The sequence below is a fragment of the Dipodomys spectabilis genome, unplaced genomic scaffold (genome assembly GCF_019054845.1).
Source record: "Dipodomys spectabilis isolate Male_0828 unplaced genomic scaffold, ASM1905484v1 ptg000125l, whole genome shotgun sequence".
NCBI classification, from domain to species: Eukaryota; Metazoa; Chordata; class Mammalia; order Rodentia; family Heteromyidae; genus Dipodomys; species Dipodomys spectabilis.
The window spans coordinates 16657629-16680776 of record NW_024870802.1 but is presented as its reverse complement, the minus strand read 5'-3'; the positions used below and the strand labels follow the sequence as shown (position 1 = coordinate 16680776).

Here is a 23148-nt window from a genome sequence, read left to right as displayed (position 1 = left end):
TGCTCTGTGCTCAGCCAGTGGTTTGCTGGAAAAGGCAATCGAGTCCGTCTCGGGAGAATGAAGATCCAGTTTCCCCTGTGCCAACAGGTGACTTTGGCAATCTCCTTGTCTGGTTTTCAGTTTCCATCTCTAAAATCAAAACATTGGACTTTGGGTGTTCCTGATCAACATTTCTATCAAAGAGTCACAAAAGAGTAAATGTTTAAATATTTCAAACTATACAAAATACAGAGCATACTTAAATTATTGCATAATAAATGCAGTTATTCAATGATCAGAGTCTTTGGAACATGAGGCTCAAGAGGAGAAAGAATAATACAAGAGGCGTTCAGTGATGAACTAGGACTAAATTCTTTCCTGGAATGGTTCCTACAACATCCTTGAATTCATAGCCCTCCAAGTGGTATCTACATAGCACATGGCCATGATAAGCCACTGAGATTCAAATTTCCACAGATGTAGAATATGCATACAATAACATCCATGCACTCACACCCAGTCCTAAGAATCACCCCTCACTGGGTGCTGGTGGCTCACACCTGCAGTCCTAACTACTCAGAAGGCTGAGACTTGGGAGGATTATTGTTCAACACTAGCTCGGGCAGAAAGGTCTGAAAGACTCTATCTCCAATTAACCAGCAAAATGCCAGACTAGAGGCATGGCTCAAGTAATAGAGTGCCATCTGTGAGTGAAAAAAGCCTAGTGAGAGCTTAAGGCCCTGAGTTGAAGCCCTGTTTACCACCCCTCCACACACCCCCTAACTCGTATACATACATATTAAAAATAGTCATCCTTAAGGCCAATCTACCTTCTCATCAACTGACCTCTAAATCTCCTTGAAAATTGTTCTAGACATAATTTCACCTGTGAAAATTTCAATGTGTCATTCCAAAAGATAAATGCTTTGTAGACACAGTAACAATCTCATTGTTATACTTAAAAGTTGGCAATATTTTTCTTAAATATTAATTGATGTTCATTTACTGGTCAAATTTCTGTGATTGTTCCAACGTCTTTAAAAAAATTGTTTGTTTGAAGCAATGTCTCATCATAGAGCTCAGCTGGCCTTATTATCCTCCTGCTCTCCTCCTTCCCAGTGCTGGGATTATAGACATACACAACCATGCCTGACCATAAAACTAGTTTTTTCCCCTCACATTTTTTATTATCCTTTGTACAAAGACGTTTCATACAATACATACATGCATGCATTTTACAGTGTACCCTGACTAGGCTCACCTCCTCCTTAAAACTGATTTTTGAAAGGGTTAAAATGAAGATCTAAATTTTGTAAGTGGGTGATATATTCATTGTTTCATTTAATCTAGAACCTTCTTCCCAACCCCAGCTCCCGATAAGTTGCTTGTTGAAGAGCAAAGGTCACTTGTATTTCTAACTGGTAGTTAGATCAAACAATTAAATAAAGTTCAAGTGCTGTTTTTCAGCAGGATTGCTTCCTAGGTAGCTTTTTATGTTTCTCTCAGGCTGTTGGCCATCATTGATGATAACTGTCTAGCTTCAGTATTGTTACAAAATGTTCATTTCTTAGCTGGACTATTTCTATAAAGAAAAACATCCCTTCATCAACTATTTATTCTGGCACATAGTTGGAATAGGAAGGACAGCATAAATGTGGCATCCTTTATATATACAGTTTCAAAGTAATAGTTGATTCTCTAGCATCATTCAAAAGGGACAGGTGAAGGATTTTTTTTTAACACATCTGAACTCATGGGTTTAAATGTATCTGTGAGTTTGAATTCAATGAGGTCCTACTCCTAATGGACTGATTAACCCACCACTGAGTCAATCAGACTCAGAAGAGCAAGCAATAAAACTAACCTATCAAGCCAATCCAACCTCTCACCCAATCTCTTCCTGCTGTGGCTCACTCAGGTCCCTTTAATCATGGTGGAGAAGAAACATAGAAGAATGTAAACTTGGCGGGCACTGGTGGCTCACACCTATAATCTAGCTACACGAGGCTGAGATCTGAGGATCTCAGTTCAAAGCCAGCCTGGGCAGGAATGTCCTTGAGACTCTAGTCTCCAGGAAACCATCAGAAAACTGAAGTGGTACTGTGGCTCAAGTAGTAGAGCACTCACCTTGAACTGAAGAGCTCAGGGACAGTGCCCAGGCCCAGAGTTCAAGCCTCATGACCGGCAAAACAAACAAAAAAAGAATGTAAATTTAGCAAAAAGAAGGTTTCAGCTCCAGATTTCTGGCTTTCTGAGGTCAGCATCATACATGAACAATGTCTATCTCCATGTCTCTGCATTCTCCCCTGTTCTGGTATTGCCTCTTGTAGGGAATTCCGTCTACCTCAGCTCAATCATTTGCTTCTAGTGGGAACTTTCAGTGACAGTACCAAAAATTAACATCAAAACAGTTAACAAATGAGCAAGTACAGTCATCATCAATCAGAAGAGACCCATAGTAGCAGGGCTAAAAGCAGAGTTCTGGAGCCCCTGGGTGGACTAGCTGTCAACTCTTTCATTGTTGGCCCACAGGGGAAAGTCTCAGAAATCCCAGAGAAAGCCAGAATGGCCATGGAAGTGGGGGTCGAGAACTCAGGAGGCCTGGGCTAGTAAATATTTACCAACTCATCATTTAATGAGTTTGTAACTCCAGATGTTGCATTTTTCAGTTACAGACTGTCCATTTGAGCCCTGTGCCAGTGGCTCATGCCTGTAATCCTAGCTACTCAGGAGGCTGAGATCTGAGGATCACAGTTCAAAGCCAGCATGGGCAGGAAAGGACATGAAATTCTTTTGTTATTGTTGTTGTTTGTGAGGCTTGAACTCTGGTCCTGGGTGCTGTCCCTTAACTCTTCAGCTCAAGGTGAGTACCCTACCACTTGAGCCACAGCACCATTCCCAGTTTTCTGGTGGTTTATTGGAGATAAGAGTCTCACAGACGTTCTTGCCCAGGGCTGGCTTTGAACCTCGATCCTCAGATCTCAGCCTTCTGAGTAGCTAGGATTACAGGTGTGAGCCACCAGCTCCCAGCTTGATTCCTTTTTATATATCCTAATTCTCTGTTGAAATGATTGTCTCATCTATTCTGTTCTTTCCCTGTTTTTCTGTAACATGTTTGCAATTCTTATAAAGCCTTACCTTTGAGTTCCTGATCTCAAAAATTTGATTCATTTGTGGGTCTGCTTCTATTGTTTATTTTTTTCTCTTGATTATGATGCAAATTTTCTCTTTTTGTTGTTCTTTTGTCTCAGTTTCGTGTCTCCCAATTATAGAGAAGCCTACAGAGGCAGCAGGTGATGTTAATATACTCCAGTGCTGTTTCTCCTTTCCTTTTGCTAGTAGATTTTGTTAGGGGCTGATCATTTACTTCGGTCTGGTCAAGGATTCAGCTGTTGAGGCTGGATTTCAGTTTCAGTCAGTTCCAGTCCATTCTCCAATGAAGCCCATTCAAGCTTTAGAAGATCAGCTGCTACGTCTCCTTTTAATCCTGAAGGCTAGTGGAAGATTTCAGTTCTGTTCTTGGGAGCTCTTCAGTCTTGCTCAAAATTTGGCAGATGTCTTAGGGAGACATTAGTGTGTTCAATGTGCCCCTCCTCCTTCCAATAGGACTTCATTTCCTGAGTACTTCAGACCCATGGGAAATGGCCTTTGCTACTAGAGCCCAGTATCTACTGCTCTGTCCCAGACTTACTAGGCAAACACTCTGAGGGGAAAGCAGGCCATGTGCTCAGAGGTCCTCTGGATTCTTTTGTTAAGCCAGATCACATTGATCATCAAAAGCTTCTAGTTTCTCTTGGCCCCAATAGAGATCTTATGTCTGAGGCACTCTCTAGCCTTGACTCCTGCCTGGATTTAACAAATGTCCAAAGGGAAAAAAATGGTCAGGGATGACTGGCTCAATTACTTACATGTTTCTTTTCTTTTTTTTTTTTTTTGTCGGTCGTGGGGCTTGAACTCTGGGCCTGGGCGCTGTCCCTCAGCTCTTCAGCTCAAGGCGAGCGCTCTACCACTTGAGCTACAGCGCCACTTCCGGTTTTCTGGTGGTTTATTGGAGATAGGAGTCTCACGGTCTCTCCTGCCCGGGCTGGCTTTGAACTGTGATCCTCAGATCTCAGCCTCCTGAGTAGCTAGGATTACAGGCGTGAGCCACCAGCGCCCGGCTACATGTTTATTTTCTATGCTGATACTGGGCTTGAACAGTCGGCTTTACCATCTCACTTAGCTTTCTCTTTCATGGCTGGTGTCCACTACTTGAGCCACATTCCCACTTACAGTTTTTGCTTGTTAGAGATAACAGCGGATGGACTTTGTTGCCTGGACTTCTTTGAATGGCCATTGTCAGATCCCAGCTTCCTGAGTAGCTACGATACAGGCGTGAGCCATAGCGCCCAACTGCCTTTTTATTTTTGTAGTGGTTGGAAAGTGTGACAAAGCTGAGAGGATAAGTCTGGAAGCTTCCACTGGCTGTGTTCCATGCTCATGGAAGATGCCAGGCTCCAGCAGGAAGAAATAAAACCCTCGCACAGGAAAGGTTTTATTTCTAAAACTATCCAAGACATATTAGAGTCCCCAATTTTAGCCACTTGCTTTTACTGAAACATGATTACTTGGGCCCCATGTTTCCCTTTTTTTACCCAAAGTAGTTAGCTCCAGGCATTAAGAGACTGGGCCATCTCTATTTCTATGCTCCCCCATACTTTGAGGTTCATGAGATATCCCAGTGTCCTATAATACACTATCCTTTTCTTCCTACAGAAGGAGAAGAGGGTTTATGTTACCTGTAACTCAGTGTCAGTTTAACTAAGTCTGCTACTTTGATGCTGGGGAAGTCTGCCTGTGTGAGGTCAAAGATACCCAACTGCACTGAGAAGAGAAATACTACATAGATGGTGATACCTCGGAGGCCCAAGCTTTGCATCACTAATCCTCACCCGAGGGAGTCTCTGCAGTCTCTAGATTCGGGTCATCTACCCCAGACATACCTTCAGATATGTCTAAGATGTCATCTGACTCTATCTGCCAGAGCCATGTTGTTTTTACAGTAATCAAAACAGGAAATGGTATTCTCACCCCAACCCCAAAAAGTATCCTAAGGTCGGGTATGGGGGAACAGTGGAGATTCCTATGTTAAGACCGTTCACCTATTCCTGGGGCTCCCAACATACAGATGAGCCTCAAGTTTACACCAGAGAGTAAACAAGATAGCTCTTTGGACATCACACACCACTTTGACAGTTTCCGTTCTCTTCAATTATTTACTGCCTAATTGTCTGCATTGAAACAGAATCTGGAAACATAGAGTCTGAGATGTGGCCTTATTTGCAGGCTAGAGAAGGCATACCAGAGTCCAGTGAAGTGCTGGAGGAGAAACACATCATGGGCTCATGGATCACTGGAGTTCTCTTGTAGCTGCAGAGAGAAAAAGTGGCTGGAAGAGTCTTTGGAGCCCATTCCAGTCTCCTCTGAGGCCAGAATTCCCTTAAGTGCTGGTCTTGCTTCTAGTCTGGACTTTCCCCTCAACTGGCTGTATCACCAGGAGCTACTGGATTTTTGGTATTTATTTTTGGTGGTGGTACAAGGGTTTGAAGTAAGGGCCTCACATTCTGCCTTAGCTTTTTCTTCCAAGGCCAACACTCTACCATTTGAGCCATATTTCCACTTCTGGCTTTTTATTGGTTATTTGGAGAGAAAAGTCTCATATTTTTCTGCCCAGGCTGGTTTCTAATCTTGATCCTTAGATCTCAGCCTCCTGAATAGTTAGGAGTACTTGCATGAGCCACCAGTGCCTGGCTTGAATCTTGCTTTTTTCTTTTTCATTCACAAAAGACACACTATCCAGAAAGATGGGAGGGAATCCACTTCTCTTTAGATTTAAAAGATTGCTTCCACATTTATTTTCACTATTGTACCAATCATAGGAAGAAATAATAGTTGCTATGGAAATAAGGAAAACATTGAAACTAAGGAAATGAAGCAGGAAAATTAGCAAGCTTAGAAAAGTATGACAGAAATAAAACTCATTACTCTCACTGTGCAAGTTATTACTCAGCATAATTTAACTATATTTTCCTCTAGTTTTTCCTAACTAAAGATGACATCATAGAAAAATATTATAGTTTAAAATTTTATATTCTTCCATGTATGTGTATAAATTCTTCAAAAATAAGATTTTTTTATTATTTTGGTGGTATTTGGTTTTTATCTCAGGGCCTTATGCTTGCCAGGCAAGTCTTTCTCATACTTGGTTGACACCTTCGATCTTTTCTGCTTTATTTTCCAAGTTAGTCTTTTGATTTTTGCCTGAACTGGGTGGGACTTCAGTCTTCCTATTTCTTCCTCATAGCTGGTTTTACAGGCATGTTCTATCCAGCTAAAAACAAGATGTTTAAAGTTTCAAAGTAGTGTTCACTGTAAAGAGGTACATGATTAGAATCCAATGGATTCAGTTTTCTTTCACATTAGAATCTAATAGGAAGCTAGGAAGAATGCTGATCACTACAAAGTCACAGGCAGATCAGGAAGATCAGAACAAACCTGAACACAACTTCTCTACCACATCAATTTCAGGCAACACAGTGACCCCCACAGTACTGATCCTCAAACAGGAAGTGAGAGAAAGGGAATAAGGGGGTGATCAAAGGACCAAGTGGATATGATCACTGAGAGGATAGGAGAGTGGGGAGAAGATCCTATCTGGAACAGGCCCTGTCCACTGAATATATAAGTAGCTGCTGATATGCTGTTACTATGTGTTAGGGCTGGACAACTATAGCTAATTGCTCCCTTTCCTTTCCTTTTTTCTTCCAGTTTTTTCATCTTCCTTCCTTCTTTCCTTTCTTCTTCCTTCCTTCCTTCCTTCCTTTCATCCTCCTCCTCCTCCTCGTCTTTCTCTTCTTTCTTCTTCTCCTTCCTTCCTGCCTGCCTGCCTGCCTGCCTGCCTGCCTGCCTGCCTGCCTGCCTGCCTGCCTGCCTTCCTGCCTGCCTGCCTTCCTGCCTGCCTGCCTGCTTGCCTGCCTTTCTTTTTGTGCAGGCCCCGAGGCTAGAACTCAGGGCCAGTCTTTTATTTTGCTCAAGGTGAATGCTCTACCACTTGAGCCACACCTCCACCTGTGACTTTTTGGGTGAAATTGGAGGTAAGAGTCTCACAGACTTTCCTGCCTGGAATGGCTTTGAACTGTCATCCTCAGATCTCAGTCTCCTGAGTAGTCAGGATAGCAGGCATGAACTACGAGTACCTGGCTCCAGTCTATTTCCTAAGCATAATTGTTTTGCAGTTCATATAGTTGAAACCTACAATATAAATGTATTGTTATATTTTCCATTTGTACAAAGTCAATCTTTAGGTTTGTCTTGCATATGCTTAGAATCAAGGAAAATGAATTGTGTATCAATAGGGAAAAAATTAAGATTTATACAGTTACTAATTGAGGTCCTATTTGCACCACCAATTTCAACTCAAGAGTAATGTGATTTTGAAGTCTGTTAAAGAAACAATGGTCCATTTCCTACAAGTGGATTTCAGGGCAGAGAAAGGAGGCAGCAGACAGGAGCAGTGGGGCGGAGCCTGCCTTCTCTTTCCTCACAGGTAGCTGGGGGGAGGGGACTCAGGTAAGTAGAGGCATGTTGTGGAAAGTCAGGGAAGCATCCACACCTGCTGGTTATATCAAGTGTCTAGAGACTCTCTAAATAATTAAGACACAGCCAGCTCCCTCCAGGGGCAGGTGTGGAGGAGACTTTCCAGACAAGCAGCTCCTCTTGCAAAACTGGAGCAGACCAAGGATCTGATTACTTGAAAAGGGGTCCAGTTGGTAGTTATGGCCACCTCTTTCTTCATCCTCCAGACTTGTCTCTGGTATAAGGCACTAGAAGCTTCTGCAGAAACACTAAGTACTGTTACAACTTCTAGGAGACTAAGAGCTTGGAAGCCCAACTGTCTGTAGAGTTTAAATCCAGATTTCTGCAGTGCTTCTTAAAATTGTAATCTTGGGTGATTTCCTCAACTTCTCGGATCCTTAGTTTCTGAGCTTGTAAAAGGTGGATAAGGAGTCCTTCATGCAAACTATTGCAGCTTTATAGAGAAGGCTTCTATCAGGGTGCCTACCTAACACGTAGATACATGTCATGTCATCACATCTTTTTGCAGGAAGAGTGCTTCACTTGAAACAAAAACAAGTTCCAGAACTAAGGAAAATGTTTCTTAGAAGCAGACATTAGTAACAGCTAATTTACCACATGCTAAATACTATATGCTGAGTGCTTCATATAGAATTTCACAAAACTGTCCAAGTTCAGAGAAGTTAAGATAGTATTCCTAAGTCAAACAGCTAAAAGGTGTTGGAATCCAGATTGAGACCCTATCTACCTAAGCCCCTATTCTTCTGATGCCTGCAAGTGGGTCCCTGGAAGATCTCTTACTGTGCCAGCAGTTCACTTCCAGTTAAGGAGGAGCTCTGGGCCCTCCTTAGACAGGCTTCCTCAGCTCCATGGGGCCAGACTGCCCTCTAGCGTTAGAGTCGTCCTGGGGCAGGATGGCGCTTTTCCCCTGCGCTTGTGTTGTGGCCTCTTTCCTTCCTGCGAAGGAAGGTAAACTTAGTGCCTTCCTATTCACAGTTTCTCCTAGGAATGGGGGTGAATAAGCAGTGGGTGCTGTGATTTGGAGAGAGTTATCTGGGGTTAGAGTGGCAGTCTCAGACAGGTTAAGCTTTGAACACTGAGTGGGAGGAATGGCTTCCAGCCCCTCCCAGTATCTGGCATATAGTAGGTGCTCACTGAATACTGAAGAAAGTTTTAAATCTCATTTTTAGTAAAAGTAGAAGTCTGCTTACTTAAATGTTTCCCTTATGAGTGGTTATAAAATGGTTTATTACTACTTTACATGCATGTATGGAAATAGAATCTTTTAGAGGGGGAACGTAGGATAAGAAGGTAATATTATTGTAGCAATGACACCCCCTCCTGTTGAATTTGGTCAAAGCACATTATTTGTAGGTATAGACATATTACACTACAGCCTTTTTGTATGATGAATATACACTAATTTAAAAGTAAAGTTATTCGTTGATTTTTGCCGAAGCACTAGAAGAAGAGTGACATTGTAACTATCTTCCACTACAAGAGACTTGACAGGGCAAGTTCACAGCTAAGAGCAACGCACTTCTCAGCTTGTAAGGACAAGATGAAGTCAAAGAAACAGTAGATAATTGTAGGCTGCCAGCCTCCAGCTGGTGTTTCCAATGATCCATGGATCTCAGGAAAGGCTTCTTCCTCATCATCCCTTTGTCCCAGGTGTCCTTTTCAACACGGACTGAATGGCACCTGTACACATGGCTCATCAGTGGGCTCAGTGGGAGACACAGGTGCGCCAGATGGCAGCATCGTGGCCAACCCTAGTGACACTCCTCCCATGAGCTGTCAGGCATCTGCTCTACTACTTGATGTTCTCCTGACAGGAAACCTTTAAGGTAGGTAGTAGTTGTCTCCTTTGTTCTAAAGAAAGAAATTAGGTTCATCTCAGTACAAGTAATTTCGTAAAGTTCACACGACTTACAAAAGGCAATGCATTCTCACGTTAAGTCCAGAATGCATGCTCTTCCTACACATCATTTTTGCTTGGAATACATGACTCCATTTCTGAAAGGCCAGTCCTCCAAATCCGTGCTCCTTGTGTCACACTTTTTGGACTGTCCATAACTGAGCACAGCAGTTGGGTAGTTCAAAGAACAGAAATTTACTTCTCATAGTCTGGAGCTTGGGAAGTCCAAAATGAATTGGAAATCCAAGTCAAGGCTCTGGCTGGTTTGGGTCCTGGTGAGGGTTTGGTGTCCAGCTTGTGGCAGGCAGCCTAGTCTTCTTGCTATGTCCTCACATGGTGTAGGTAAAGCTCTCAGTGGTATCTCAAGTTAGGAGAGAACTGACTCCATCATGAGGGCCCTGGTCTCAGGGTCTCATTTAAACCTAATTACCTCCCAAACATCCCAAAAGTATGGACCTGGAACAATGGCAGTCACAGTAGCAGTGCCCAGAAACTTACTGGGCACAAAAATCTCAAGCTGTTATGCCAGGTGTATTGACTAAACATTTTCACAATCCTTACAGCTAATTTAGAAAACTCTAAAGTTTGAGAACTACTGCCCAAACCATACCTAAACAATATACTTCTGGACTTACACAAGCAGGTGTATGGACAAATACGTTTTGGATTTTATTAAAACTAGTTTCAGGGCTGGGAACGTGGCTTGGTGGTAGAGTGCTTGCCCAGCATGCATGAAGCCCTGGGTGCGATTCCTCAGTACCAAATAAACTGAAAAAGCCAGAAAAGTGGCACTGTGGCTCAAGTGATAGAGTGCTAGCCTTGAGCAAAAGAAGCTCAGAGACAGTGCCCAGGCACTGAGTTCAAGCCCCAGGACTGGAAAAAACAAACAAACAAACAACAACAACAAAACCACCAAGTTTCAGCTGGAGTTTCTGTTGCTTGTCCCAGCTGTAGTTACCGCAACAGACAATCTCCCCAAACCAGGCACAAAATACAACCCGGAAATATATGTTCCACTTACACCTGAGAAGCATTTGAGTAATAATGGCACAAACATTTGTCCCTGAGTAAAAAAAAAAAAAAATTAACAAATAGAAAGTCTTAGCTTGTTAAGATTTCCAGATCACTTGATCAAATATACAAAGCCTGTGTGTTTGCTTAGAGACTTAAATGAGAATTTTCACTTGAGGGCATCCACTGCATTTATTTTATATTATATGCTAGTGCATATGCATAATTAACCAGAAACCCAGTATCTTTGCTCCCAAAGCTGAAGTTCAGCAGCCTGCTTCCTCCCCAACCCCTCCCAGAATCACCTTTCCTCTTTCAGGGGCTGTCACCAGCACTCACCTCTTTCTCAGGCTCAAAATAGGTTCTCTGTTGCCTCCTGCTCTCAATAACAGCCACCCACTCACCTCACGTGCTTAAAGGCCTGCGCTCTCTTCCTCACTGCTCATGGAGCGGGCAAGGCTGGCCTGGTGAGCAGACACAGCAGGGATAAGAAGTTCCAGCTTTGAACAGAGCTTCACAGGTAACAAAAACCTGGTTTCTCCTGGAGAACAGAGCCAACTGGGGATCATAGACGACCAACTCTCCTTCATTGAGTGCTTGCTTTGTGCCAGGGCCATACCTAATATTAGTAGAACCATTTATGAAGTGGGGTATATAGACATATATCACCTTACCCAGCTTATTCTTTTGTTGTTGTTGTTGGTTGTGGGGCTTGAACTCTGGGACTGGGCACTGTCCCTGAGCTCTTCAGCTCAAGGCTAGCACTCTACCATTTGAGCCACAGAGCTACTTCGAGTTTTCTGAGTGGTTTATTGGAGATAAGAGTCTCATGGACTCTCCTGCCTGGGCTGGCTTTGAACCGAGATCCTCATATCTCAGCCTCCTGAGTAGCTAGGATTACAGGTGTGAGCCACTGGCGCCTGGCACCTGGCTCCCAGCCTTTTCTCTTGAGATGAGTAAAACTTTTTTGCTCAGCCTAGCCTGGAACCCTAATCCTCCAGACCTGTCTCCCACATAGCTGGGGATGAGCCACACATCATTGTACCCAGCTGTTGGTTGAGATGGAGGTTCATGAACTTTTTGCCTGAGCTGCTCTTGAACTTCAATCCTCCTATTTGAGTAGCTAGAATTATAGGTGTGAGTGGACTGGTGCCCAGCTGTGTGTGTGTTGGATACTTGGCAGGATTTTAAAGTATTGAACAACAAAGCAAGGGCCTTGTGCATGCACAGGTGGTGCTATACCACCAGCTTACATCCCAGCATCCTCTTTGAGACTTAGTCTGGGCCTCATAGGAAGACAGTTTTCTCATAACCAAATAAAACCTTAATTGGCATGTTGTTGGCCAGTCCTGAAGTAATCACTATAAGCAGAGAATGGAGAACTGTGATTCAGCAGAGTAGGGGAGAGCAGTATCCCCGTTCTGACTACACCGACTGGACAGGCACACTACAGAATAAGGGACGTATAAAGCAAACACCACCTATCCTAATTCAACCCTGGCTGCCCAGCTAATCAGTGTCTTCATACTAATGTGTAGCTCAGATACTTCAACAGAAAATATAAACCCATGTAAAACTATGAACTTTTACATATTCCAGAAGGTTTATGTATTGATTTGCCCTTGGTGTGGGAGGGGGAAATCTCAGGATTTAGTTTGGTGACATGTGTTATTAGGAGTTGGCAGCTTGGACAAGAACAGGAAGGATTTCAGAACACAAAGCATCTTTCTAGCGAGTATGAGTGTAACTACTTGCAAAACTATGGCTGCCCTGGATCCCCTTAGAAGTTCTTTGCTTCTGTGGATAAAGGGAGAATGCTGATGGCCCAGTCTTTCCAGGCCAAACCCCAAACCATGCCACCAGAACAGAGGGCTCCACTAGAGGTTTGCCAATACTGCTGTCCAAGATGTTACCTTCCTGTTTACTCATGACCTGCTATACCCTCTGCTCCCCAGTTTCTCTGTTCCTGTCAGTTTTATCCTCACCCCCAGATCTTTGCTTGCCAGGCAGCCTGCCCACTCATCACTACCAGGCTTTCTTCTCAGGGCCCAGCTCCATGCCTGCCTTCTGCAGGTCTTCCCTGTGGGCTGCAGCTCTCTTGGGCTGCTTTCTATTTTAGACTCCTGGGGCATGTGTTGTCTGGTGGGGAGCTGTTGTGGCATTTGCAATATAGTTTCTGCACGACCTTGTTTATTGCCTTTTCAGGCAAGCTATGCCAGAATTCTCTGCACAGGGTAGGGCAGGCTGGGTGGGAGACTTGCCAGACCATGTAAGGGTCTGGATGAGAGGTAGAGTTTGAAGCCATCCTGGGAACATGTTCCACATGACACCGTAATTCTTGTGCTTATAAAACATCCCCAGTGGATAAGCAGTAACATGTCTGCGATGCGTATTTCTTTTGGAGGGTCCCCATGAGACAAAAAGTGCTCTAGCCGCAGACTGCTGGGCACCACAGACCCTAAAAGACAGGAGCCAGGGGAAGGAGGGGAGGGGCAGAGCTGTCAGCTGATCCTGAGGTAGCAGGACAGGCAGAGGAGGATGTCAGCTAGGACCAGGGCTGGACACAACCCACAGGCCTCAGACCATCACCACACCCCCAGCCTCCAGGCTGTTGGGGTTCCCTCTCCTGCATTCTTTGCCTCAGCTGCATCTGCAGATTCTCTTTTCTTAGCCAATTTCCAGAGCACAGAAAATGCCAAAGTGTGGAGGGCCACTGGGGAGGGAAGGGGCTGTCTTGGGCAAGGACAAATAAGGAAAAAAATCATGCACACAGGCTTTTCATAAGAACTTTATTTCTCAAAAAAAAAAAAAAAAAGGAGTAGAGGTGGGGAGAAGAATCCAAAGTATTAAAATAATCCTGTAATCTTTGTTCTGGAGGAAAAGGACAGGATGACAAAATAATTCATATAAAAATTTCAGGCATAATTGCTGTGGATATTCCTCCCACTTGGTAGAACACCCTGGAACTCGTCTCAACTGTCTGTAGCTCAGGTTACAAATGTGTCATGGGCCCGGGGTGCCTCCTGGTTCTGGATGTCTGACGTGTTTATTTACCTACCCCACCAACACATAGAGGCCAATCTTCCTGGTGGAAATAACAGTTCATTCAGTCACTATTTCTGCTGAGAATCCTAAGAAGAGCTGTCCCTCTTCTACGACTGAAGATGACCGTGTGTGGCAGCGATGAACTGAAATGTGGAAACTTAGGAGGGAGGGCAGCCCTAGGAGCTAGCACATGCCGAGAGATTTGACCTCACTGAGGTGATAAAAAGCAGTCAGGGTTTTCCCGAAGGAAACCGGGCCTTTGTTTCTACCAAGGGAGGGAACTGGACTGAGGGAAGTAAAGGACCCATCTGTAGCAATCACTCTCTTTACTAAAGACTGGAATGGAGAATACCAAGACTGACAGTACCAAATTGAGCCAGAAGTACTGAGGTGCCCTTCCCAATGGGCAGACCCTTCTAGGAGGTAGGGAGAAGGTCTGGCTTCACTCCCAGAGGGCTTATCGACTAGTCAAAGTGTAAAGACCTCATGGAACATTCCTAGTTGCTGCTCTCAGTTGGTGTTTCTCTGGGGAACAGGGAGGTTCTCATGAAGGTACTTTAAGTTGCCATGCTCGGAGAAGTCTGAGACCACGTGGTCTTGCCCTCGAAGGAGCCACTTCGTAGTAAGCAGTCCCTCCAGACCCACAGGCCCTCGGGCATGGATCCGTGATGTGCTGATTCCCACTTCCGCTCCTGCAAAGAACCATGGAGAAAGTGGGGCTCTTTCCTTGCTCTGCTTTCTGCCTGAACCAGACCCACAGCTCGGCACTTCATTCTCCTCATCAGACACCCTCATTCCCTGCCAACTCCTCACCCGTCCTTCCCAGGCCAGCTGGAGTCCCTCTGTTCCCATGAGACTGTGCTTCAGTCATTACAGTCATGGCAAAACTACACAGTATGTGGCCTCTCTTCTGTACTTTATCTCAGTGATAGCCTAGAGGTATGGTCTCTGCCATCAGTTTAGCATCTCACTTGGACTGGGGAGTGACGAGGGGACAATCTTGTTATTGTGTCCAAGCTGGCATCAGACTTCTTGAGTTTCTAGGATTATCCCTGGCTTTCCCTACATAATCTTAAGAAATCAAAAGTAGAGGGTATGATCGATTTTAATATTCTTTGAATTCTCAACACACGGGCACTTGCAGTTCCTTGCATGAATGGTTATTGTTCATTTCCTCTCTCTTGCTCCTAGCTTAGCCTCAGGAGACACCAGAGGTTTCCTGGATCTGGCTTCGTGCTCTGTGCTGTATTCAGTGGAGCTGGCCAAGAGAGGGTCAGCACCACTCAGGTTCTGACTTCAGAACACCGAGGCCATGGGATTCTGGGCACATCACTAATTTCATCCCTCATGCTTCAGCTTTATCTGCTGGAAAATGAGTAAAAAACGATTAATTCCAGGGCTGGAATGGTGGCTCAGTGGTAGAGTGCTTGCCTTGCATGCATGAGGCCCTGAGTTCAATTCCTCAGCACCACATAAGCAGAAAAAGCCAGAAGTGGCACTATAGCTCAAGTGGTAGAGTGCTAGCCTTGAGCTGAAGAGCTGAGGGACAGCACCCAGGTCCAGAGTTCAGGCCCCACGACCAACAAAAAACAAAAATAAAAAAACCCCAAAAAACAGTGGCGCTGTAGCTCAAGTGGTAGAGCGCTCGCCTTGAGCTGAAGAGTTGAGGGACAGCGCCCAGGCCCAGAGTTCAAGCCCCACGACTGACAAAAAAAAAAAAAACCCCAAAAAACAAAACCCGATTAATTCCTTTCTGCAGAACCCAGCCAGAGAATGCAAGCAATGTGCTTGGCACAGTGTTGGACACAGTGAAAGCTCCACAAATAACTGTCCCTGTCCTCAACGTGCCTTATAGGAACTTGACTGAGCCAGCATTTTGGCCGTGACTCTGAGTTGCTGGAAGGATGATGGAGTGTTCTTTTGCTTTTCTCTCATCCTGGATTCCCACTTGAGTGCCAGCAAACTCAGCCCTTACAAGTATGTGGCTATTTCCTTTTCAGAACACGATACAAACATCAGTGCAAGTGCTGTGATAATTACATCAAAGCCCCAACGAGACAGAATAGAGAACCAAGAATGAACAGTCTAGTGGCTAAGAATGACTGGGGAAATTTCCTTTTAATAACTATTAGTAATCCAGTGAGAAGGGCTGTTCTGGGCAGATTATCTATTCAAAGTGAGTCATAAATGTCTTAATGGAGTTTAGTATAAGAGTACCCTAGGACAACTAGATGGCCTAAATAACCTGTACACTATAGAGAACTGGCATAGATAATGGCAGGAGGGAGAAGGCTATCTAAGATTTTCATTTCAAAGACTGTTGTAGACATTACCTTGACCTTGAGCTTTTCTGTGTGTGTGTGTGTTGGTGCTGGAGAATGCATGCACTCTAGATCACAACCCTCTACCTATGGGCTTTTGATGCTGGTGTGTAGACTCAGTGCACGTCTTGTGCTGTTCTGCAGTTCCTATCTCACAGGCACCCCGAAGCAGTTAGTCTGCAATGGCAGTGTTGTCAAAGGACCGTGGCATGTGTATCTGTCATGGTCTGTGCACAAAGACAAGACAAGCTCTGCTTGTACGGGGGTGAGAGCAATCTGAACACAACTTGTGGGATTTGAGGCAAACTATTTTGTGGCTTTGACTTGTGTCCGTGTATGAAAAAGGAAATGTGGGTAATGAATATTCTCCCTGCCTTGCCTGTCTGTCTCTATCATGTTCGTCACAGAAGAGGGAGTATGGGGAGGTGTTTCCAGCTCGCCACCATCCTGGGACCACAGTGAAAAGGGATTCATTCCTCTTCCCCCATGCGTCCCTCTTACCCAGCCCAAAGCGGTAGCCATCAGAGAAGCGAGTGCTGGCATTCCAGAACACACAGGCACTGTCTACATGCTGGAGGAAGAACTCTGCTGTTTTCTCTGCAGGGTGGAGAGAAACTGAATTAGAACGGTCACTCCCCAGGGACAGAGCTGGGAGGGTCTAGGCCAGCCGGGAGCCTCCTGTGTTCTCCAGGGAAAGGCTTGATGAAGAAGATGGCAAAGCACCACCATCAGTCCCAGAGGTGTGCCAAGCCTGCCCCTGTCCTGTGTTGCCTGCAAGGTCCAGGTGTCTGAATATCTCTGTGCCTGAGTGAAGAGGGATGGACATTACCTTGGTCACATGGTGTGCAGGTACGAGAGGATGAAGTAAGAGGGAACTCGGGAGCACTCACAGTAAGTGCTCAGTAAATGCTAGCAGCTGTTACTGGTGGTGTGGTTACGATCTCCAGTGAACTGGCTATGAATACCTCTGGGACCATATGTTTCCTTCACCACCAAATCTCAAGGCCCTGACACCTGGACTGTCCCTAATATGTTATTTGCAGGGTGAGAATAAATATGCAGAACTGTTTCTGTCCTTACCTTCCAGGGCCTTGCTTTCCTTAGCTGTGGAATGGGTTCTTTTAACTACCTGCAAGATAGTGCATGGATACAGATGCCAAGTTCTCCAACACATTGTTCATAGTGCTGCTAATCATCCCTGCCCTGCCTCCCTGAGGGATGGTGGGGCAAAATAAAGAAACAGCACATGTGAAAGCACTTGACAAAGCACTAAATGCGATTGTGGCAGTGTGTGGGACTGTTTTCCTGCAGGCCCCAGGGCCTGAGAGCTGCAGACCACCCACAGATCTGAAGTGGACAAATTGAGCCGGGCTGGAGTGAGTATTGGCACACTGACCATTCTCTGTGACGATGACATCCGTGTGAGAGCTGCCATACTTGTGGATGTGTTCGATGGCTTCCTGGACGCCGTCCACCACTTCAATGCACAGTTCCAGGTCCCCGTACTCTGTCCGGAGTGACTTCACTTCTGAGGGACTGAAGGTCAAGTAGGAGGCAAACTTGGGGCCTGCGTGAATTTTTACCTGGAACAGAGGGAGTCCAGGGACCACAACATAAACACTACAGAAACAAACAAGCAGCAGGGCCTGGGTGATGCAGCCCAGAATAGCCCTGGGGGCCGGAAGGACTGAAGTGCCTTGCTGCTTGCTGCCACTGCGTGCGCCCTGCTGGGTTGAGGGCTTGCTGGCCACTAGCCAGCAATGGGCCTTCAAGCTGAAACAGGAGTATTTGAGTATTACAAGTGTGTGAGACATAAGCCCTCAACTTCTGGCATTTGACATACTTCACTATAAAGCGCCCATTCCCTGCAGTGTAGGAGCAAGCTACTGGACTCACACAACACATACATGCATGTCTACTCTCTATACCCTGGAAAAGCCCTAGGGGTTGTGGTGATTTTGTGCAGGTACTGGGGCATGAATTCAGGACCTTTGTGCTCTTATTCATTTTTCATTCAAGGCTGGTGATCTACCATTTGAGCCACATCTCTGGCACAGCTTCTTGCTAAAAATGGAGATGGAATGTCATGGGCTTCAAACTTCCATGTTCCCAAGTATTACCCTCTTGAGTAGCTAGGTGTGAGCCACTCATGCCTGGTTTTGGAAGTAAGCAGAGCTTGAGATAATACCTCAAACACTAGGTCCCTGTCAGATTTCTAGCTGGCTCAGTGAGCTCCAGGCTGTGCACTGTTACACTGCCCCTGCTCCTATTAGGAGTACTAGGATCCTCAGATGCTGACTGACTGCTGGGCACAGGACTGACCCCATTGAGGCCTTGTGTCTGACATAGTGCACGTCTAGATTCTTTGGGTAAAGCTCTTGCCTTGATTCCAATGTTAACAAATGGTGTCTGAGTTGTCCTTGTTGCTTTAAAGCTTGATCTCAGATACATTTCTAACTTGGGACCCCTACTCCCTCCAGAGCTACAACCCAACAACGTTTCCTATCCCCAATCAAGACATGTGTGGGCTTTCCCTCCTGCCCACAAAGGCGCTGCACTAACTTATTTTGGGTTGAGGCATTTCAAGGCAATCCTCATTTTGATGACTGAGGATAGGAAAGGCTTGTTCATATTAAGACCAGGAGCTTGGTCCTGGCCCAAAGAGAGCCTTCTTCCTGTCCAGTTGAGTTCACTGGTACTTGGCCACCCATAAATACCCCGCCAAATGGACTGGTAATATAAAACAGGAGTCCTAATGTGAGGGAGCATGTGATTGAACTTTCTTTTACTGTTGGGTGCATTTTCATTTTCAAAACAATTCTTTTACATCCTCATCCTCACTGGGACCATGCCATATCTCTAAGCAGACTGGAGCCTTCTCTTCCAGCAACAGAACAGAAAGGAAGAGACATGTAAGGGTCAAACAACCAAGGCCAGTAAGCACCTTGCCTATTGCTGCGCTAGCCCACTAAATTCCATACTGTGCCATGGCACTGGCTGTTCAGTTGGAAGTGCATCCATGCAGGAAGTTGAACAGATTGCCCATTTTGCCTTGAAAACTTCTCTTACTTCGTAGTCATGAATGCAGGACAGAGCACACATTTATGTTTGAAATAAACATACTGCATGGTTTGTCTACTACCTTAGTGCCTGGTACAAATATAGTCCAGAGGGGACAGTACACAAATTGCTGACCCCAAATATCATGCATTAAGGACATAAATATTAGTAATAGAAGGCATTTTGGGGGAGCGTGAATACATACAAATTTTTAATTTGAAAACATTTCTGCACAATCTTTAAATGAAACTCAAAAAAAAACGAATGTCTGCTTGAAAACATCAACTTTGCTACTAGAATAAAAGATGGGCAGAAAGCCAGTACTCAGTCTGTGCCATCTTACCTCTGACCCCTCCTGGCACAGAAGGTCCTACATTTTGATAGCTGATCTGACTGTATGTTTGGCCCAACCACCAGACTGCCTGAGGGTGGGCTATGTCTTACCCACTCAGAACTTCATATTAAGTATAGGCTTGAGACTGCGTGAAGTGGCTGCTCGTGGTCTAGTTTCATAGACAGGAGGAGATGTCCTAGTGGTGGTCCTGGGTCCCTTACCTGCTCCACTCTCAGCATATCGATGATCTGGTCGAACAGCGGTGTTCTCAGCAGATCCCGATGGATCAGCAAAGTCTCCAAAGCATTACAGGCAGCTGGATATTCACACTTAGAGTCTCGGACTGAAAGAAGAAGAGCAAAGAATTCTATCAGTGTACACAATCCACAGGCATAGAAGGTTTCACTATTTCGCCCTCACTACATGGTAGATTCTGTCCAGCTCACCAAGTCTGGTGACCTTGTCGACACTGGCCTCTGAATCCACAAACATGTGGCAGATCCCTTCACTGTGTCCCATCACTGGAATTCCCTTTGCAGCTTTCTGGATGTCTCTGACTAGCTGGGAAGAGCCGCGAGGAATGATCAGATCTATCATATTGTCTAGGCGGCAGAGATCTTCAACTTCTTCTCGAGTATTCACCTGAAGGGGAAGCAAATCAAAAGCTAAAGATGACATTTTCTGAGTTGAGTATAATAGCACACACTTGTAATTTCAGTATTCCAGTAGTTAGGAGGCTGAGGCAGAAATTGTAAGTTTGAGACCAGTTTGGTCAGACTTTGTCTCAAAAAACAAAAAAACAGTAAGTGGAGCTGTAGTTCAAATAATAGAATGCTACTCTTGAGTATATAAACTCAGAGTCAGTGCCCAGGCTCTGAGTTCAAGCCCTGGACACACACACACACACACACACACACACACACACACACACACACACACACACACACACACACACACACACACACACACACACACACACACACACACACACACACACACACACACACACACACACACACACACACACACGAATAGCAGCTTCCATTTTATACATCAATACCTAAATATCCTGAGCACTACAAACTTATTCTGAAATGGCAGTCCCCATTTCAGTGGGGACTGAAATAACATCCAGCAAGTGCTAACCAGATTCTAACTGCTTTGGTGCTGTCTCTGTGAGACATGCAGATTTGTCCCTTCTCTCCCAGAGCTCAGAGTCTTGCAGAGAAGCTAGCCATGTCTCAGGGCTAGCGAAATGTCAGAGGAGGTTCCAAGTATTGCCTGTGGAAGTGAAGGCAGTCTCTATCAGTGCCAGCTGTAAGAATTGCTTCAGTAACTGCTCTGCCAGTTCTCCGTGGCCTCAAAGAAACCCTGAGTCTTGCTGAGAAGTTTCAGCTTAGAACATCTGTTGATAACCTCTAACATGGGACACCGACTGGACCAACTATAAAGTGCTTATGGCAGGACAGTGCGATTATGGGCATTTTGCTTTTTCTTCTTGATTTTTAAAAATTTGCCAGTACTGGGGCTTGAACTCAGGGCCTGGGCACTGTTCCTGATCTTCTTTTTGCTTAAGGCTAGCACTCTACCACTTGATCCACAGTGCCACTTCTAGCTTTTTCTGTTTATGTGGTACTGAGGAATCAAACCTAGGGCTTCATGCATGTGAGGCAAGCACTCTGCCAACTAAGTCACATTCCCAGCCCATCTTCTTGGATTTTTAATTGTGCTTCATATGGTTATGTTATTTCTTCTACAGCAGAAAGATATGTGCCAGAATGTTCTTGGCAATTTTATTCCACAGATCCCCAAACTGGAAACAATCCAAAGAAGTCACCAACAGAGGAAAGGATGAGCTGTAGTAAGTACATTGATGTGACTAGAATATTACAATGCAATGAAAGGGAAATCATTGTTAGATGTGGTAATATGGGTGAAAGTCATGTTGTAGGATGAGCAAATGGTATACATTATACAAGTACATTTTGAATGACTCCATTTCTATTTAATAACAGGCAAAAGTAATTGAATGTGTCAGCAGTCAAAAAAGTGGTTGCCACCGGGCACTGATGGCTCATGCCTGTAATTCTAGCTACTCAGGAGGCTGAGATCTGGATCTGAGATCCAGCCCAGGCAGGAAAAGCCATGAAACTCTTACCTCCAATAAACTACCAGAAAACCAGAAGTGATTCTGTGGCTCAAGTGGTAGAGCACTAGCCTTGAGCTGAAGTGCTGAGGGACAGTGCCCAAGCCCAAGTTCAAGCCCCAGGACTGACCAAAAATAAAAAAGTGGTTGCCTTTGGGGAATGGGTAGAGCACAGTAGCTGGGAAAGACAGAAAGGAGCTTGCTGGCATGCTGGCACTGGGCTACATGTTGACACAACTCATGGTTACTCACTGAGGATCTTACATGGAACTTTAAAAAGGTTTGTTATACTTAAGATCGGTATATGTTACTTTAGGTTTGTTATACCTCTGCAGGGAAAAAGGCCAGGAACAAAAGAGAAGGGGAAGAAAGGGGGAGGGAGAGAAGAAAGGAGGATTAGAGAGGAGGGAGAAGGGAAAAGAGTGGAAGCCTATCTAAGCTAGAAAGCCCTGGAACTGGAATTCAAATACCTAAAGTCTGAGCTCTCTCTCTCACTTTGCTGCCACACAGAAACCACATTTGACACTGGCCAAGCAGTACGACTGGATGGAATCCTTCTTCCAGCTGCTGGCAGACTCCTGAGGTGCTAGAGTGAGGGGATCCATAGAAAAAAAGAGAAGGATCTGGAGGTGGCCTAGGTTGAAATCTGCCCATCACAGACAGGGTGGTGTTGGGTGATGTTTTTTGGGCATGTTTTTTTCCCATGGAAGAAATGGGTCTAGTAACTAATGGTATTTTCCTTGAAGGGCTGTCCTGAGGACTCAATGAACCATAGCTGTTACTATCAAACCTCTCGGGGTAACTCTACAGAGTGACCACTGTGACAGAGGTGGCTTCATGATCGCCTTCTTATGCATAACGGAATATGACCAACTGTCTTAAAGTGCACCTAATGAAATTACATCACTGGAGCAATGAGAAGAACCCAGGCCTCACACTCAGGGTCTGTCATGCTGTGACTTAAAGGATTAAGACTGAATCAACATCCTTATAAACTAGCAGGGACAGGACCCAGCTGTCTGGGTGAGCCTGCTGGCTGTGCTGAACAGCCTCATGTCCGCTGGCTCACAGGATCTGCCGATAGAGCTGGCTGTAGAAGTGTTTTGGCCTAAGCTTTCTTCATGTTCCCTAAGACATGACTTGGCTCACTCTGGACACCTACCAGCTGAACGGCATCCTTGACGCCATGGATTGAGAGCGCCTCCTGGGTGAGGAGGTGAAGAATCCGGTTGCTGTGTGCAGCCTCCTTCCCTCCTTTGAGTAACAAGCCGTTACCACTCGCAATAGCCAAGGCAGCCACCTGCAGATCAAAGGGAAAAACAAGAGAAACAATAATGTGAGCATTTGTCCAGCACACTGTTTACTATGTTCACACTTTCACATCATCCCAGGGAATTAAAATTACCTCACTTTAAACCCAAGCCCAGAGAGGGCAATGATGCCCCACGGGCATCATACTGAGGAACTAACCTCTACGGCTTCCTCGGTACCATTAGCAATCTGACCTGAATTCGGTCATCAGGGCCATGAGGCTCCCAGCCACCTTGGCCACCATGAGGCCAAAGAAGCGTTTGCTTTACTTGATTCTGTCCAGGCTGAGCAGCACTGTTGGGCACATTCTATTCTGATCCTGGAATTGGTTTTCATTTGTTTTGTTTGGTTTATGTTGCTGGAGATTGAACCCAGGGCCTTACACATACCTGGAAAGTACTCTACCACT

At 45.1% G+C, this 23148-nt stretch overlaps 1 protein-coding gene across 2 annotated transcripts in view; it reads right to left on the bottom strand.

The window, feature by feature from the left end:
• Positions 1-13294: 13294 nt before the first annotated feature.
• Aldh18a1 (aldehyde dehydrogenase 18 family member A1) overlaps positions 13295-23148 on the bottom strand; it is a 41116-nt gene continuing 31262 nt past the window's right edge. For both annotated transcript variants that reach the window (XM_042689545.1, XM_042689546.1), the window contains exons 13-18: positions 22591-22728; positions 19729-19924; positions 19504-19625; positions 17285-17471; positions 16390-16485; positions 13295-14259 (exon numbers count right to left, since the gene is read on the bottom strand). In XM_042689545.1, coding sequence (XP_042545479.1) covers positions 14078-14259; positions 16390-16485; positions 17285-17471; positions 19504-19625; positions 19729-19924; positions 22591-22728 — 921 coding nt within the window. In that variant the 3' untranslated portion in view covers positions 13295-14077. The remainder of the gene's footprint in view (positions 14260-16389; positions 16486-17284; positions 17472-19503; positions 19626-19728; positions 19925-22590; positions 22729-23148) is intronic.